Source organism: Gopherus flavomarginatus, chromosome 2, assembly GCF_025201925.1.
Source record: "Gopherus flavomarginatus isolate rGopFla2 chromosome 2, rGopFla2.mat.asm, whole genome shotgun sequence".
Lineage (NCBI taxonomy): Eukaryota > Metazoa > Chordata > Testudines > Testudinidae > Gopherus > Gopherus flavomarginatus.
The window spans coordinates 140,038,667-140,053,401 of NC_066618.1; the positions used below are offsets into that span (position 1 = coordinate 140,038,667).

Below are 14,735 nucleotides of genomic sequence, written 5' to 3' on the forward strand. Positions count from 1 at the left end.
TAGTTTTCCATTGAATGTTCTGGGATGTGGCAAGGATAAACAAGAGAACCTTGCATTACCTCACCAGCTTATGGGGGCGGGGGCGTGGCGGCTGGGTGGGTCTCTTGCTTGAGTGGGTCATCATTGAAACACATTACCTCCTGGTGACTAATTTCTACTTCAAGTGCATAAGCATACTTTCAGTATAAATACATTATTACCCATATGTATCTCTTGCAATGATTATAAATCTTGATAAGTTTCTGTAGATAACTTGCATGTTATTCTTGATGAATAAATATCAGTCAGATGTCTGGTGTAGTGAGTTTTTCAGGTCTGAGGTAAGAGCTGTTTGCAGAGAACGGGGACCTTTTGCCAGGGAACTTCATGTCACATGTGCCAAATCTTCATAGAAATTTGATGAGGTAGTCTCAGTATTTTTCAATGTTACAAGCAGAAAAATAAACCAAGAGCACTTGCTACAGATAACTTTATAGCAGCCTCTCAGATTGGCCCAGAAAAAAAGTGACTGTGTGAAAACATAAATGTCCTTTGATGGTTTGGTAAAGATTTTCAACTTCTGGTATTTTCTAGAAACTGAAATACGTGGTCTCTTCAGTTGCATGATCTTACTTTTTGTCTGCCAAGTGTTTAGGGTCAGAATAAGAATGTAATTGTGGGATGAATGCAGTGATGCTTAAGATTGCCCAGGTATTAACACTTCAGAGCGGTGGTTTTCAACCTTTTTTCATTGTGGATGCTTAAAAATTTCAAATGGCGGTGCGGACCCCTTTTGAAATCTTAGACATAGTCAGTGGACTCCCCAGGGGTCTGCGGACCACAGGTTGAAAACCAGTGCTTTAGAGTCTCATTTTCAATTTTTTGGAAGTTAGCCAGTCTTTTACTCATCTGGCTGGAGTTCAGTGGCTAAGCCTGTGTTGTACCAATTATATTAGACCAGTAAAAACCAGCAGGATCTTTTTAAAGGAGACAAGGCAAAGATGCCACATTTATTATGATAACAATTTATGGCTAATAACTAATATCTTAATTCTTATACACACACATTATACCTAATACCTATACACACACACCCACATTCACCAGGTGTTCTGCAGCTGCTGCATAGTTACCAGTCCTGAAGATAGCTTAAGTTTATGACTTGATTTTGTAGCTTGGGTTCGTAGCTTGTGGTAGCTAACTGGCCAGGAAAGCTGGGCACAAGGCTGAGCTGGATCTCTGTTGGGCAGGCACCGATGTTCTTCCATGTTGGCAGCAGAATGTTACCCAGAGTTTCTCATCTCACCCTTCTTTTTTATAGGCTTTTAGTTTGGATTCAAAGTCTATAGGTCTTGCTGTGTCACGCTGCCTCTAGGTTTAGATTGATCACTCATCAATTGCAGGCGTGACTTTCAGCCTTGGACCTGGCTTTGATCTTCCTTTTGTTGTTCTGTTGCCCTTTTCTTTTTAGGGTGGATGCTTCTTACTTTGTTTAGGGCTGTTGTTTAGGTCTTCAGCCGTTGGAATTTGAACTTTATCTCATCACGACAGGCTGGGGCTGGAGGTTGATTCCATCATTCATACATACCTCATTTACACATCTAAACTAATAAGATTACAGCAAGGTTTGCAAAAATGAAGGTTGGAGGAAGCTTTTACAAAATGGAGTGAGTGTTTTAAAATGGGGTTTGAATTACAATATGGAACAGAAGTTACAGTATAGGCAAGTGTAGTGAATGGTGAACAAAAGTTACATTAATAAAGTGAACAATTGAAAACAATTTCATTTATCAGTTCTACACCTGGAAGTAATTTTTTTCAGAAAGTATGTGCAAAACCAGTTCAATTGTTGCCAAATACTGAAGAGGACTTCTGTAATGTTCTGTGATCTTGAACATCTGTAATGCCTCAATAAGTGAGGGTAAAAACTTGAAGTTTTGAGGGGAGAGAGGGTCATGGTGGTCTGGGAACATGAACATGCTGTTTAAAACAAGTGATTACCAGTCACTTATAATTTCCTAGTGGTTAACTATTTGAATGCCTTCATTTCTCCATTAGTGAAATAGATTTACTATACAAACCCACTGTAAGGTAAGATGAAGCTTGTCTGTTTGCTTTTATTAAGGTCTTTGTGAAGTACTAGGCGGGGTTCCTTTGACCACAGTATTGTCATTCATTATGAGTCAGAAACACAAATTTACAACTGCTGAGAATCCATTGTTGTCAACGGAGCAAGGCTTCTTTACACCAACAGAGGATCTGCCTCCAAATATGTACTTTTAGTATATGTAAAACTAGGTTAGCTATGTAACTATACATATGTTCATATGTACATGTACTTTTAGTATATGTAATACATTGCTTAGCACATTTTACAAATTCTTTCATGGATCTATCCTTGTGAGGTTATTAATTGTATTTCCTAACCACATTCTGCCTTTGTCGTCCTTTCTCCACAGAATGTGTATGTAAACATAAACCGCATCATGTCAGTAGCAAATCGTTTGGTTGAGTCTGGCCATTATGCTTCACAGCAGATTAAACAGATCGCTAGTCAGTTGGAGCAAGAGTGGAAGGCGTTTGCTGCAGCCTTGGATGAACGAAGCACCTTACTGGATATGTCCTCCATCTTCCACCAGAAAACTGAACAGGTCAGTAAATGGGACACAGCCAGTGAAAGCTAACAAGCTGAAAGTATAAACCAAATTACCTGATTTGGCCATGAAACCAGGTTAAAAAACAAATCCAGAAAGCAAGTTAGCTCCATTCTGGATGAGGCTTAAAAGGAAGCAAAGGCTACAGGCAGAAGACTTGATCTCTGCTCAGCTCTACAGTAGTGTAGAACTTCATCATCACTTTTAAGCAGAGCCTTGTTCTCCCTGACTCAAGACTGCCTGGGCTTTAAGTCGCTGCGCCTTTTATTCTATACACAAGGCTCCTTAGAAAACTAATACAGTATAGAAATTAGAAAGCAAAAGGCTGTAGGAATTTCATGATTTGGACATAGAGGCTTAACCTGGGGCAAGCTTTTGAGATGATGAAGAAAGTAAAAAAAATTAGTATGAATATAAAGGTCTTTTTACCCAAACAATCATTTGACCAGTAATTCCTGGCTTTTTGCCTCACACAATGAGAGGAGATGATGTTTGTGAATATCAGTCCCAGAATGGTTCAATATTTAAGGAGCCTTTCAGGAAACACCTATTGAGTAGTAAACCTAACTCGCTGGAAAATTAGGGAAAGTAAAGTATTTAAGTGTCTTTCTTTAATCTGGAGTTGGGTGGGGGATATTAACTCAGTGTCCCATAAGAGTACATTTAACTTCCATTGGCATTACATTGGCATCCCTGTTCCTGGCTCTAGGCCACCATACAACTTAAAATATCAGTCATAAGCCATGTGAAATAATCTGACCCAGGAAGAAGTCAGCCTGAATATTCCACATTGCCAGGTTAATAGCCTTGATAACTAGAGCATGTTTTTTCCTTCAGGTAATTAGTTGCAGTCTAGTTGGCAGATACATGCTGTTGAGTCTCCTGTCAATATTCCGATTCCTTGTTGTTGTGTGGTGTTAGCTGCTGCTGGTGTTTTCATTGATAGGGAGCTCTAGGCTTGTTGAGCGAGGTAAGTAGTAGTGTGTTCAGTATAGTTCCTGTAGCTATTCTGCAGTTTTCTCCTGCCACATGCCAAACTGAGTTCCAGAAAAATTGCCATTTGCTCATAACTGATTTAAGTAGCTTTTTGGGAATAAGATCATTTGGCCACAGAAATTTAAGGAGCAGTCTAATTACTAATTGTCTTAAGGTGGATTTTTGCATGTTTACTAAGAGGAGGTGCTAGATTCTTAAAACCAAATTGTTTGAGAACGTGAATCCTTTAATTGAAAGGCAACCGTACAGTGCTTTCAGCATGCTAATGATGATGCTTTGGTCTGGGGAAGCAAGTAGCTGATCTTAGTCCATTTATGGTAAATAGGTGTCCTTATTACAAGTACAGCTGTTGCTAAGAGAGACCTTTTTTGGCAGTCTCAACAGTGAGGCCACAGAAGAGCGAGTCATAAAGAATAAACTGTTTTCATGCATCTATAAATGTGGTCATTCTAGGTCAGTTTGAGATACTTGATGGGGATAGTGTGGGACTTTACCAGTGTCTGTGCTGTATTTGTTCCCTGGCTAATTTAAAGATTTGCATCGCTGCAGTTGCCAGTCTGACACCTTTGAAAAGCACCATATGCAAAAATGTAATTACATGTTGGTGTGCCTCCTGACCAAAGTGGAGTGGGGTTTTTTTTTGTTTAATGAACTGCATCAGTGTCTGAAATTAGGAATGTATTCCAGTTCACAGAAAGGTTGTTTTGTACCTGGCAGTTAACTGACAATCTTTGACTGATGGTGTCCAAGCCATTTTGGGAAGTTACTACGTGCTTCAGTACAGAGTGTACAGAAATGTGAATTGGTGAGAGAGAAGTAAAATAAATTAAAGGAAAGAACATGGTTTGCAGTCTGCTGGGATTAATTAAATTAGTTTCTTTAATTGCTCCTTCTGCTGTGTTCATTTGACAGTTAGCTGTAATGGATTCTAATACTCTCTCCATAGGAAAACTGGCTGTGATTTATCAGCTATCTAATTAGTGATAGAGGATGAAAGTTGAGGTGGGGAAGAAACCATGTGAGAAAGGAATGGTTTGCAACAGCCAGAGACTACAAATGGTTGCCTTTAAACTGTAATTTGCATTTAGGTCTTTGTTTACATGCAGATAGCTTTAGGTCTTTAATTATTTTAGTGCTTCCATATATGCTTATCTGCTTCCCAGATTCAGCACACTTAACTGAGAAGAATACCTCTTGTTTAAGTTGCATCTCCCCTGTACGCTCACTGTTGTAGTGGATAGCATAATACATTGGGCTTCAACCTTTTTTGCTTCTTTGAATGATTGCTCATGCACATTCCACAGTAGGTGTGCGTACAGGGTGCTGGAAGTTTTTCCCCTACCAGTACCTGTAGGGGAGTCTCCCTGGCAACCCTTGGAGTGGCGCCATCATGGGGCAGTATAAGGGGCGCTGCGTGCTCCCCCCACCCTCAGTTCCTTCTTGTCCCCAGTGAAGGTGCTTCGGAACTGCTGTGCTCCAGCTCTCTGCTGTAGCTTTCCCTGTTTGGATTGTCATTTAGTTCGTAGATAGCACCTGTAGTTTAAAAAAAAAAAAGAGAGAGAGAGTTTTATATAGATAGAGTAGAGAAGTGTGCCCGGGATGGGGCATGCCCTGGGCTTTAAGTTGTGCGACACTTATAAACGGCCTATGCCTGTACGTGATCCACACAACAGCTGTTTATGCTGTCTTGGGGAAACCCACCTCAGTGACTGCTGCAAGATTTGCAGATCATTTAAGCCTCGGATCAAAAAGGAGCAGGACATATGGCTCTGAGCAATCTTGATGAAGTCAGCCCTGCCTCTGACACTACTATGCCACTCCGAGTCAGCATGGAGCACCATAGCATTGGTGTGCGGCACCCAACGGTGCCCTCCACCAGCCAGCATCGCTCCTCATCCACTAGACTCTCTAAGAAGATGAAGTGATCTTCTCCATCAAGGCATTGGGGCAAATCTGGGGGCGAGACTAGACTCACGTTGGGCAGCTCTCGATCTCCTTGACCTCGTGGTCACCTACTCAAGTTGTGTGGAGTAGCCTAGCCCACTCTGAGCCAGCCTCCCTGGACACCAGTGGCCACATACCAGGGCCCTCCACACCAAAGGCCCTGCAGACGGCTCGAGACGGGGTCAGTGGAGGGGTCCGGGAAGGGGTCAGTGGAGCGCTCTTCCCCAGCCCTGGGCTCAGAAGGGAACCAAGTGCTGGGTTCTGCAGCACCGGTGGGGACGCAGAACACCTTGCCCCCATCCTCATCCTCCCCTGATGAGGCAATCACGGCGCCTCCTCCTGTTCCCCAGGAGGACACAAAAGCCCACCAAGAGCTCTTGAAAAGCGCTCTCAATCTATAGGCAGAAGAGGTGGAGGAGCCTTTGGACTCCCTCTTTGATGTCCTCTTGGCCACAGCGCCAGCCAGGGCGGCCCTCTCTCTCCACAGAGGGGTGGTGAAGATCTCTAATGCCCTGTGGCAGACCTCGTCTTCCCTGCCCCCCATATCTAAGAGGGCAGAGCGGAAGTTTTTCATGCCCACCAAGGGGCATGGATATCTATACACCCACCCTGCCTCCAACTCCCTAGTGCTCGAGGTGGTCAACCACAAAGAGCACCGGGGCCAACTCCTTTCCCATCCCTAAGAATAAGGACTCAAGGAGACTAGACTTGTTTGCTGGAAAGCTTTATTCTTCCTCGAGCTTCCAGCTGAGGGTGGCAAACCACCAAACCCTGCTGGGCAGATATGACTTTAACTTATGGGACTCAGTGCCAAAGTTCATGGACTCCCTACAGGAGCATGATAGGACGGAGTATAAGGCCCTGGTGGAGGAGGGCGCAGCTGCCGCCAGAGCAGCCCTTCAGGCAGCCTTGGACAGTGTCCATGAGGAGGGTGTCGTGACTCCTTTTCTCCAGGTTGTCCAGCGAAGCACAGAGCTCCCTGTAGAACCTCCCTTTCAATGGCAAGGCCCTGTTCGTTGGGCAAACACGTGAAATTACACGGTCTCAAGGACTCTCGCGCCACCTTAGAGACTCTTGGTCTCTATGTCTCGGCCCCAGCCAGGACCAAGTTCAAGCCTCAGCAGGCACCCTACCAGGCCATCCATTCCAGATACAACCCTCCTTATAAAAAAACAATCTAGGGACTATAAGAAACGCTCACAATGACAGTCTTGCCTGCACCCCAGCCTGGACCCTCTAAGGCCAAGCAAGTGGGTAAGCACCATTTTTGATGGGACACCCGGGGATACTTACCAGTCTACACTAGGGATCCGCCCAACCTACCCTTCTCCAGTCGTCTATGTTCTTTCCTGTCAGAGTGGTGGCGACTGACCTTGGACCATTGAGTCCTCAACACCATTTCCCAGGGCTATACCCTCCAGTTCCTCTCTACTTCACCTACCCATCCTCCCTCCCGTCCCTGTTCAAGGACCCCTCCCGGGGGAGCCTACTTGAGCAGGAGGTGAGGCGGCTCCTTCACCTAGGAGCGGCACAGGTATTGCCTTCGGAGTTCAGATACAAAGGGTACTAGTCCCACTATTTCCTTATCCCGAAGGCCAAAGGGGGCCTCAGGCCCATCCTGGACCTTTGAGGCCTAAACCAGTACATGGCAAAACTCAAGTTCCACATGGGCTCCCTGGCCTACATCATTTCCTCTCTGGAGACTGGAACACTGCCCTCAATCTCTAAGATGCATACTTCCCTATTCACATATTGGAGGGCCACAGGTGTTTCCTCCGCTTCACGGTAGGACAGGAACATTCTCAGTTCACTGTCCTCCCATTTGGCCTTTCAGCGGCACTCAGAGTCTTCACAAAGTGTATGTCTGTGGTGGCGGCCTACCTCAGGTGTCGGGGGCGTGGTCCAGATCTTCCCCTACCTTGATGACTGGCTAGTCAAAGGTGGCTCCAGATCACACGTACAGGAACACGTCACTCCTCCTGTCCACGTGTACCACGTTGAGGCGGCTGGTAAACAACACCAGATCCATATTGGTACCGATACAACATATAGAGTTCATTGACGCGATTTTCAACATGACATCGGCCAGAGCTTCCCTCCCACCAGACAGGTTCGAAAACTTGAGGGAGCTCCTCCAGGTGATCACGAGGTTTCCTGTGACAACTGTCATGGTGTGCCTCCAACTCCTGGGTCACATGACAGCGTGCGCATACGTGGTACATCATGCCAGACTCAGGATGTGGCCCCTTCAGCTCTGGCTGACCTCGACATTCTCCCAGTCCAGAGAGAGGCTGGACAAGGTCCTCACCGTGCCCAAACCTGTTCTAACTTCCCTCCGTTGGTGGTCCACCCTGAAGATGCTCCAAGGGTTTCCATTCAGGAGCTGCCCTCTACCTATAGAATGGGTGTCTGATGTGTTGGACTTGGGGTGGGGATCCCATGTGGGCAACCTCCAGACTCAAAACCTGTGGTCCGCGCAGAACTAGCCCTGCACATAAATGTGAAAGAACTCAGGGTGGTCCGTCGGGCCTGCGTGGCCTTCCGCTCATGCCTTACAGGCAGGGTAGTCAGAGTTCTCATGGACAACACGGCTTTGACGTTCTGCATCAACAGGCAAGGCGGGGCTCACTCCTCAGCCTTCTGCCAGGAAGCCCTCTGGCTGTGGGACATATGTATAGCCCATAATATCAACTTGGAAGCCCACCACTTACCGGGCATCCGGAACTCTTAGGTGGATTGCCTGAGCTGGGACTTCTCCCAACACAAGTCGTCACTGCACCTGGAGGTGGCACACATGAGCTTCCAGGCCCTCCCCAAGTGGACCTCTTTGTGACCAGACAGAACTGCCGGTGTCCTTGGTTCTGCTCCAGGAGGGGCCTGGGCAAGTATGTGATTTCCGAGGCCTTCCTTCTGTCCTGGTTGGGTCAGCGTCTATACTCTTTTCCCCCAATTCTGCTGATTGGCAAGGTCCTGGAAAAAGTCAAGATGGACAGGGCTCATGTCTTCATGATCACCCAAAGCTTGGCCCAAGCAGCACTGGTACGGGACTATTTTGATCCTGTCCATTGTCCCCCGTGGCCGCTGCCAACCTGCCCAGACCTCTCTCAGGACCAAGATTGCTTCCTCTACCCCAGCCTGGCAGCCCTCCACCTCACAGTGTGGTTGCTCTGTGGCTAGGCTGCAAGGAGAGGACCTGCTCGGAGGGCATCCAGTGAGTCCTCCTGAAAAGCAGGAGGCCCTCCATGCATTGGGCCTACCTGGCAAAATAGTCTAGGTTCTCCCGATGGGCTGCTGATCATGGCATCTCACCAGTGGCTGCCCTGATCCAGCTTATGCTCTATTACCTTCTTCATCTCAGAGCCCAAGGCCTGGCGCCCTCATCCGTCAAAGTACATCTGGCAGCCATATCGGCCTTCTACTCACCAGTACAGGGTCACACAGTATTTTCTCACGCCGTGGCCTGTTGGTTCCTTAAGAGTTTGGCCTCTTTCCTTATGTTAGATCCCCGGTCCCTCAGTGGGACCTGAACTTGGTTCTGGCCAGGCTAACAGGGCCTCCATTTGAGCCACTTGCTACATGCTCCTGATCCCATCTCTCATAGAAAGTGGCGTTTCTTGTGGCAATCACATCTGCTAGGAGGGTCTCGGAGCTCCAGGCCCTGACCTCCGAAACCCCGTACACAGTATTTCATAAAGATACGGTCCAACTCTGCCCACGCCCTTCGTTCCTCCCTAAGGTGGTCTCTGCCTAGCATATGAGCCAGGACATTTTCCTTCCAGTGCTCTGTCCTAAGCCCCATGCGTCTAGTGAGGAGTGCCGCCTCCACATGATAGATGTGAGATGGGCCCTGGCTTTTTACCTGGAACAAACAGAACTGTTCAGGAAGTCTTTGCAGCTGTTCACCACCACAGCAGAATGCATGAAAGGTTGGCCGATCTCCACTCAGCAGCTCTCCAACTGGATCACTTCCTGTATCCGTATTTATTATGACCTGGCAGGAGTTTTCCTGCCGCCGATTGTGAGGGCGCACTCGACAAGCGAGCAGACCTCGTCGTCGGCCTTTCTGGCTCATATCCATATTCAGGACATTTGTAGGCTGCCACATGGTCATCGGTCCATGCGTTCACCTTGCATTATGCGATCGTCTCCCAGACCAGGGAAGACTCCGGGTTCGGCAGGGCTGTACTCCATCTCAAGAGTCTGTGAACTCCTTTCCATCTCCAACAGATATAGCTTGGAATCATCTATTGTGGAATGCAAAAGAGCAATCACTCGAAGAAGAAAAGACAGTTACCTTTTCTGTAACTGGTATTCCTTGAGATGTGTTGCTCATGTCCATTCCACATCCCGCCCTCCTTCCCCACTATCAGAGTTGTCTGGCAAGAAGGAACTGAGGGTGGGGGGAGCCTGCAGTGCCCCTTATACCGCAACATAGTGGCGCCACTCCTGGGGTCACTGGGGCGCTCTCCTACGGATACTGCTAGGGGGAAAACTTCCGGCACCAGTGCACGTGGTGAGCACACACACCTATTGTGGAACAGACATGAGCAACACATCTCAAAGAACACCAATTATGGAAAAGATAACTGTCTTTTCATTTGCAGAACCCTAAAAAAATTTCAAATGACGGTGCAGACTCCTTTGGATATCTTAGAGTCCGCAGATCACAGGTTGAAAACCACTGGCATAATAGGTTTAGTTGCCTTTGGTGTATGTGACGTGGCATGCGTCTCATGCTTTTATCTTTTTTGGTTAGCTGAAAAATCAAGAAATGGTGTGAGTGAAAGTAAGCTCCAGAAATAAGTGTACTTAGCAGTTGAGTTCACTTCGAAGGTTGCTGACATTAAATAGGCCCAACTTGTGTGTGTGTGTGTGGGTGGCGCTGTAGAACTAAGAACATAGACTCAATTAGATTGTTTAAAGACGGTTGTATTATGGAAACTATTTGACTTGTGAGCTCGCATATTCACTTATATTAGATGGTTTTAATCAAATAACACTTCTTTTAAAGGTCCTCCACACTCCTATGTATGAATGTCTGTAACGAGTTTTACTTACTGATAGTGTCTTACCATATGTATATCTGGGAATGACACAATGTGGTTTTTCAATTCCTAGTACATGAACAATGTGGATTCATGGTGTAAGGCCTGTGGTGAGGTAGAACTTCCTTCTGAACTACAAGATTTAGAAGATGCCATTCATCATCATCAAGGAATATATGAGCATATCAGTCTGGCTTACTCTGAGGTAGGCAGTTTGTTTATTCTATTAGACTGATGACTTATTTACAGTATGTTTAATTAAAATTATGGTTGCATCACCAACTGACAAAAGCCAGAAAACAATCTAAGTTTGGCACTATGCCTTGAAGTATTTCACGGAAGGGCAGAGTGTTAGTCTTAACTTTGAATTCTGGCTTTTTCTGGTCTGTTTTTCAAACTCAGACTTGGTTTCTGGCTTTTGCTCTTGTGGGAAGAACTTTAAACTGTCTAACTGGGATACCATAATGCTTCCCCTGCAGGCTGCCTGGCAATGTATGAAGTGGTGGATTTTTTCCATTGTGTATTACTTAATGCCATTAAAAGATGTTCAGATGTATTATGATACTGTCCATGAAAATATGTTTTTAAGTGCACAGCAAATGTGAAGTTCCTTTGGAAAAGCACTTAATTAGGAGTCAGTACTTAAGTGTTTTCAAAACTTTATAGTTATTGTAAAAAGCTAAAGTGTATTGGAGTAAGGATTGCATTATGCGTTTGGCAAACTAAAATCAGATACCTTGTTCTGCCAGCAGTAAAAAAGCATCTAAAACTAGCCAGTGTGTACACACATTCAGGATTTATAATATTTTAACATGTTCAACATCACTGTTAGTTTTCAAAAAGTCATAAAATCCTGGCTTTCAGATTTACAACTACAAGGTTGCACTTCTAAGCTTAGAGAGTGTATTTACAGCTGAGTTACCAACTCTAGGAAACAATTTATTTTGAAAAATGCTGACAGAACACCAATACAGCACAAAAAAATAACATCCATCATAAAGTGTTTCTGGTGTGCTTCAAATATTTCAGAGTCCCAAAAGGGCAGGAAATCAAATGGGTGTTGGCTTCCCTTTATAACTAAAATGTCCCTTATTAACCATTTTTCTGTTCAGTCTTTCTCACTCCATCTTTGTTAGTGTCAATGTGTATTATGTGCTTCTGGAGAACTTTTTTTGAAGGGGCTTGGGTGAGGTGTTACAAAAGTGAATGAATTGAGGATACTGATGATAAAAGCAATTTTTTAAAAATACTACTTTCAAGAATAAAAATTCTCATTTAGTGTTGAACTCAAACGCTACAAAACTCTGCCTAGTGATGGTTTAATTTTACTGTTTGAATGAAATGCAGAAATTAAGCAACATACGATGAAAAGTAATTACAAGTCAATTATGTGATGTTAATGATTGTCTCATTTTAAATGTGGGACTAAGATTCTTTTATTTATATCCCACACTTCCCTTTGGACTTGGCTGAATTGAACTGAGTTCACAAGTTCTTTCTTTGTGTAAAACATACCTTGATTTCCCTGTTTTTGTGCTGACAGACTCCTTGGAGGAAAGGAGAATGGTTGAGATTGTTACCTGCAACAAACCTGAGCATTAGATGGAAGTGTTAGTGTGTTTAAGACTTAGTTTCTTTAGTTTTTAACACCTGGCCTCCCAAGAAAAGAAACTTCCTTTGAAATTTAAAAAAATCCATTCCTTCAAGCTCTTTCAGTCATCCAGTGGATCCTTGGTTTGTTTGTTTGTGTGAAACGCTGGACTCAGTATTCCTGCTAACTCAAATGAAAGCACTTTATGGTAGAGGATAGGGCAGCAGGGCGAATTGTGAAATGATATTCCTACATGTAAAGAGCAATAAAGTCTTGACGCAAAACAATTAGTTTTTCCTTTTGAGTTAATTATGAAACATTGCAAGTAAATGAAACTTCACTTGAACATCTTATTCTTTGCTAAGGGAAGCAGTGGCAAAATTGGATAGTCTGTCATTTTAGTCTTTTGGTGCTATAGTACCTAATATCGATGAGTAGGAAAAATGAATTAGACTATATATCCTTTGTAGGCATGACTTTACTCGGGCAAAATATGTGGAATTTTTGCCTGAGACTGGAAGTTGAAATCCTATGTTTTCAACTTGACTACAGCTAGGTACTTTTACAGAATCCCTTGAAATAAATGAGGCGATTCTTCATCACAACAGCAATTCCCACCTCAATGTGATGAAGTACTGACAGTACCTGGAATGCAGAACCAATACCTGGATGCAGAATGTTCAGACCTGATTAGTGTGGCGATGCCATGGTACCATCAAGAGCTTGTTACTCTACAGAAAGAGTTCAACTTTACCCTCCTTTAACACAGATGCCAATCCAGTAGTTGTTAATGGGTGATGTATGTGTATCTGAGAGCCTTGAGTTTTAGGTTGTGTCTACGCTGCACTTTTGTTGGTAAAACTTTTGTTGGTCAGGGTATGAAAAATACCACACCCCTGACCGACAAAAGTTTTACCGATGAAAGCGCCAATGTGGACAGCGCTTTGGTAGGCGGGAGAAGCTTTCCTGTCAAGAAAGCTACTGCTCCTGATTGGGGGTGGTTTTATTGTAAAGAGCGGCTACACTGCATACCTTCAGTGGCACTGCTGTAGCGGCACAGCCGTGCCACTGTAAGGTGCGTAGTGTAGACATAGCCTTAGTGTACTAGATGATAACTTATCTTTTTAAAAAACAATAAAATAATTGGTTTATAGCATATACTTCAGTCACTTTAGGATGAATGAATTATGGGAAGAGGGGGAAGTATCTCATTAATTCCAGCATTTGTGATTGACCTTTTTTTTAAGTAATACACTTAAAATGTGTTGACAAATAGATGTACGTTTTCCTTACTTTGTAACCAACTTCAAAACTAAACTTCTTTCTAAGCCTTGATTGTATCTTGCAAATTTGAGATACTAATTACAGTATCCTTTAGTGGGATGAATCCCACAGTGTCTAATGAACATAAATTCAGATATTGGCTGTACATGTGGATTGTTTGTATGCCCAATCACTGAAATGCAGCTATTGCTAAAACTAGAATCTTATAAAATTAATGTGGCGTGCATACGATGGATTAAAAATTGGCTAACTGATGGTCTCAACATGTGATTGTAAATGGAGAATCATCATCAAGCCAGGTGTTTCCAATGGGGTTCTGCAGGAATTGGTTCTTTGTCCAGTGCTGTTTAATGTTTTTATCAATGACCTGGAAGGAAACATAAAGTCATCACTGATCAATTTTGCAGATGATGTACAAGTTGAGGGAGGTGTAAATAATGAAGAGGACAGACCACTGATTCAGAAAGATTGTAAACTGGGGTCAAGCAAACAATATACATTTTACTATGGCTAAATATAAATGTACATATCTAGGAACAAAGAATGTAGGCCAGAGGTGGGCAAACTATGGCCCGCGGGCCACATCTGGCCTGTGGGACCATCCTGCCTGGCCCTTGAGTTCCCGACCAGGGAGGCTAGCTCATGGCCCCTCTCCTGCTGTCCTGCCTCCCCTGCAGCCTCAGCTCGCAATGCCGCCCCAGCGCTCTGGCATGCTGCTCCTACCGGGTAGTGCGGCAGGCTGTGAGCTCCCACTGCTCTGAGTGGCATAGTAAGGGGGCGGGGAGTGGTTAGATGGAGCGGAGGTTCAGGATTGAAGTGGGCAGGGAATGGGAAATGGGAAGGGTTGGATAGGTATGGGAGTCCTAGGGGGCTTGTTAAGGGGCAGGGGTTTGGATAGAGGTCGGGGCAGTCAGGGGACAGGGAGCAGGGGGAGTTGAGTAGGGAGTGGGAACCCGGGGGGGCAATTAGGGGTGGGGAATCCTGGGAGGGGACTATCAGGGGACAAGAAGCAGGGGGGGTTGAATGGGTCGGAGGTTCTGAGGCGGGCAGTTGGTAGGAAGTTGGAGGGGGAAGATGGGGCTGGGGACCAGGCTGTTTGGCGAGGCACGGCCTTCCCTACCCAGCCCTCTGTACAGTTTCGTCACCTTGATGTGGCCCTCAGGCCAAAAAGCTTGCCCACCCCTGATGTAGGCCATACTTACAGGATGGGGAACTCTTTTCTGGGAAGCAGTAGGGCTTGTA

General features: G+C 44.9%; 1 protein-coding gene across 4 annotated transcripts in view; it reads left to right on the forward strand.

The window, feature by feature from the left end:
- TRIO (trio Rho guanine nucleotide exchange factor) overlaps positions 1–14,735 on the forward strand; it is a 441,700-nt gene that overhangs the window by 168,270 nt on the left and 258,695 nt on the right. For all 4 annotated transcript variants that reach the window (XM_050937381.1, XM_050937382.1, XM_050937383.1 and 1 more), the window contains exons 7-8: positions 2,439–2,630; positions 10,692–10,823. In XM_050937381.1, the coding sequence (XP_050793338.1) occupies positions 2,439–2,630; positions 10,692–10,823 (324 nt within the window). The remainder of the gene's footprint in view (positions 1–2,438; positions 2,631–10,691; positions 10,824–14,735) is intronic.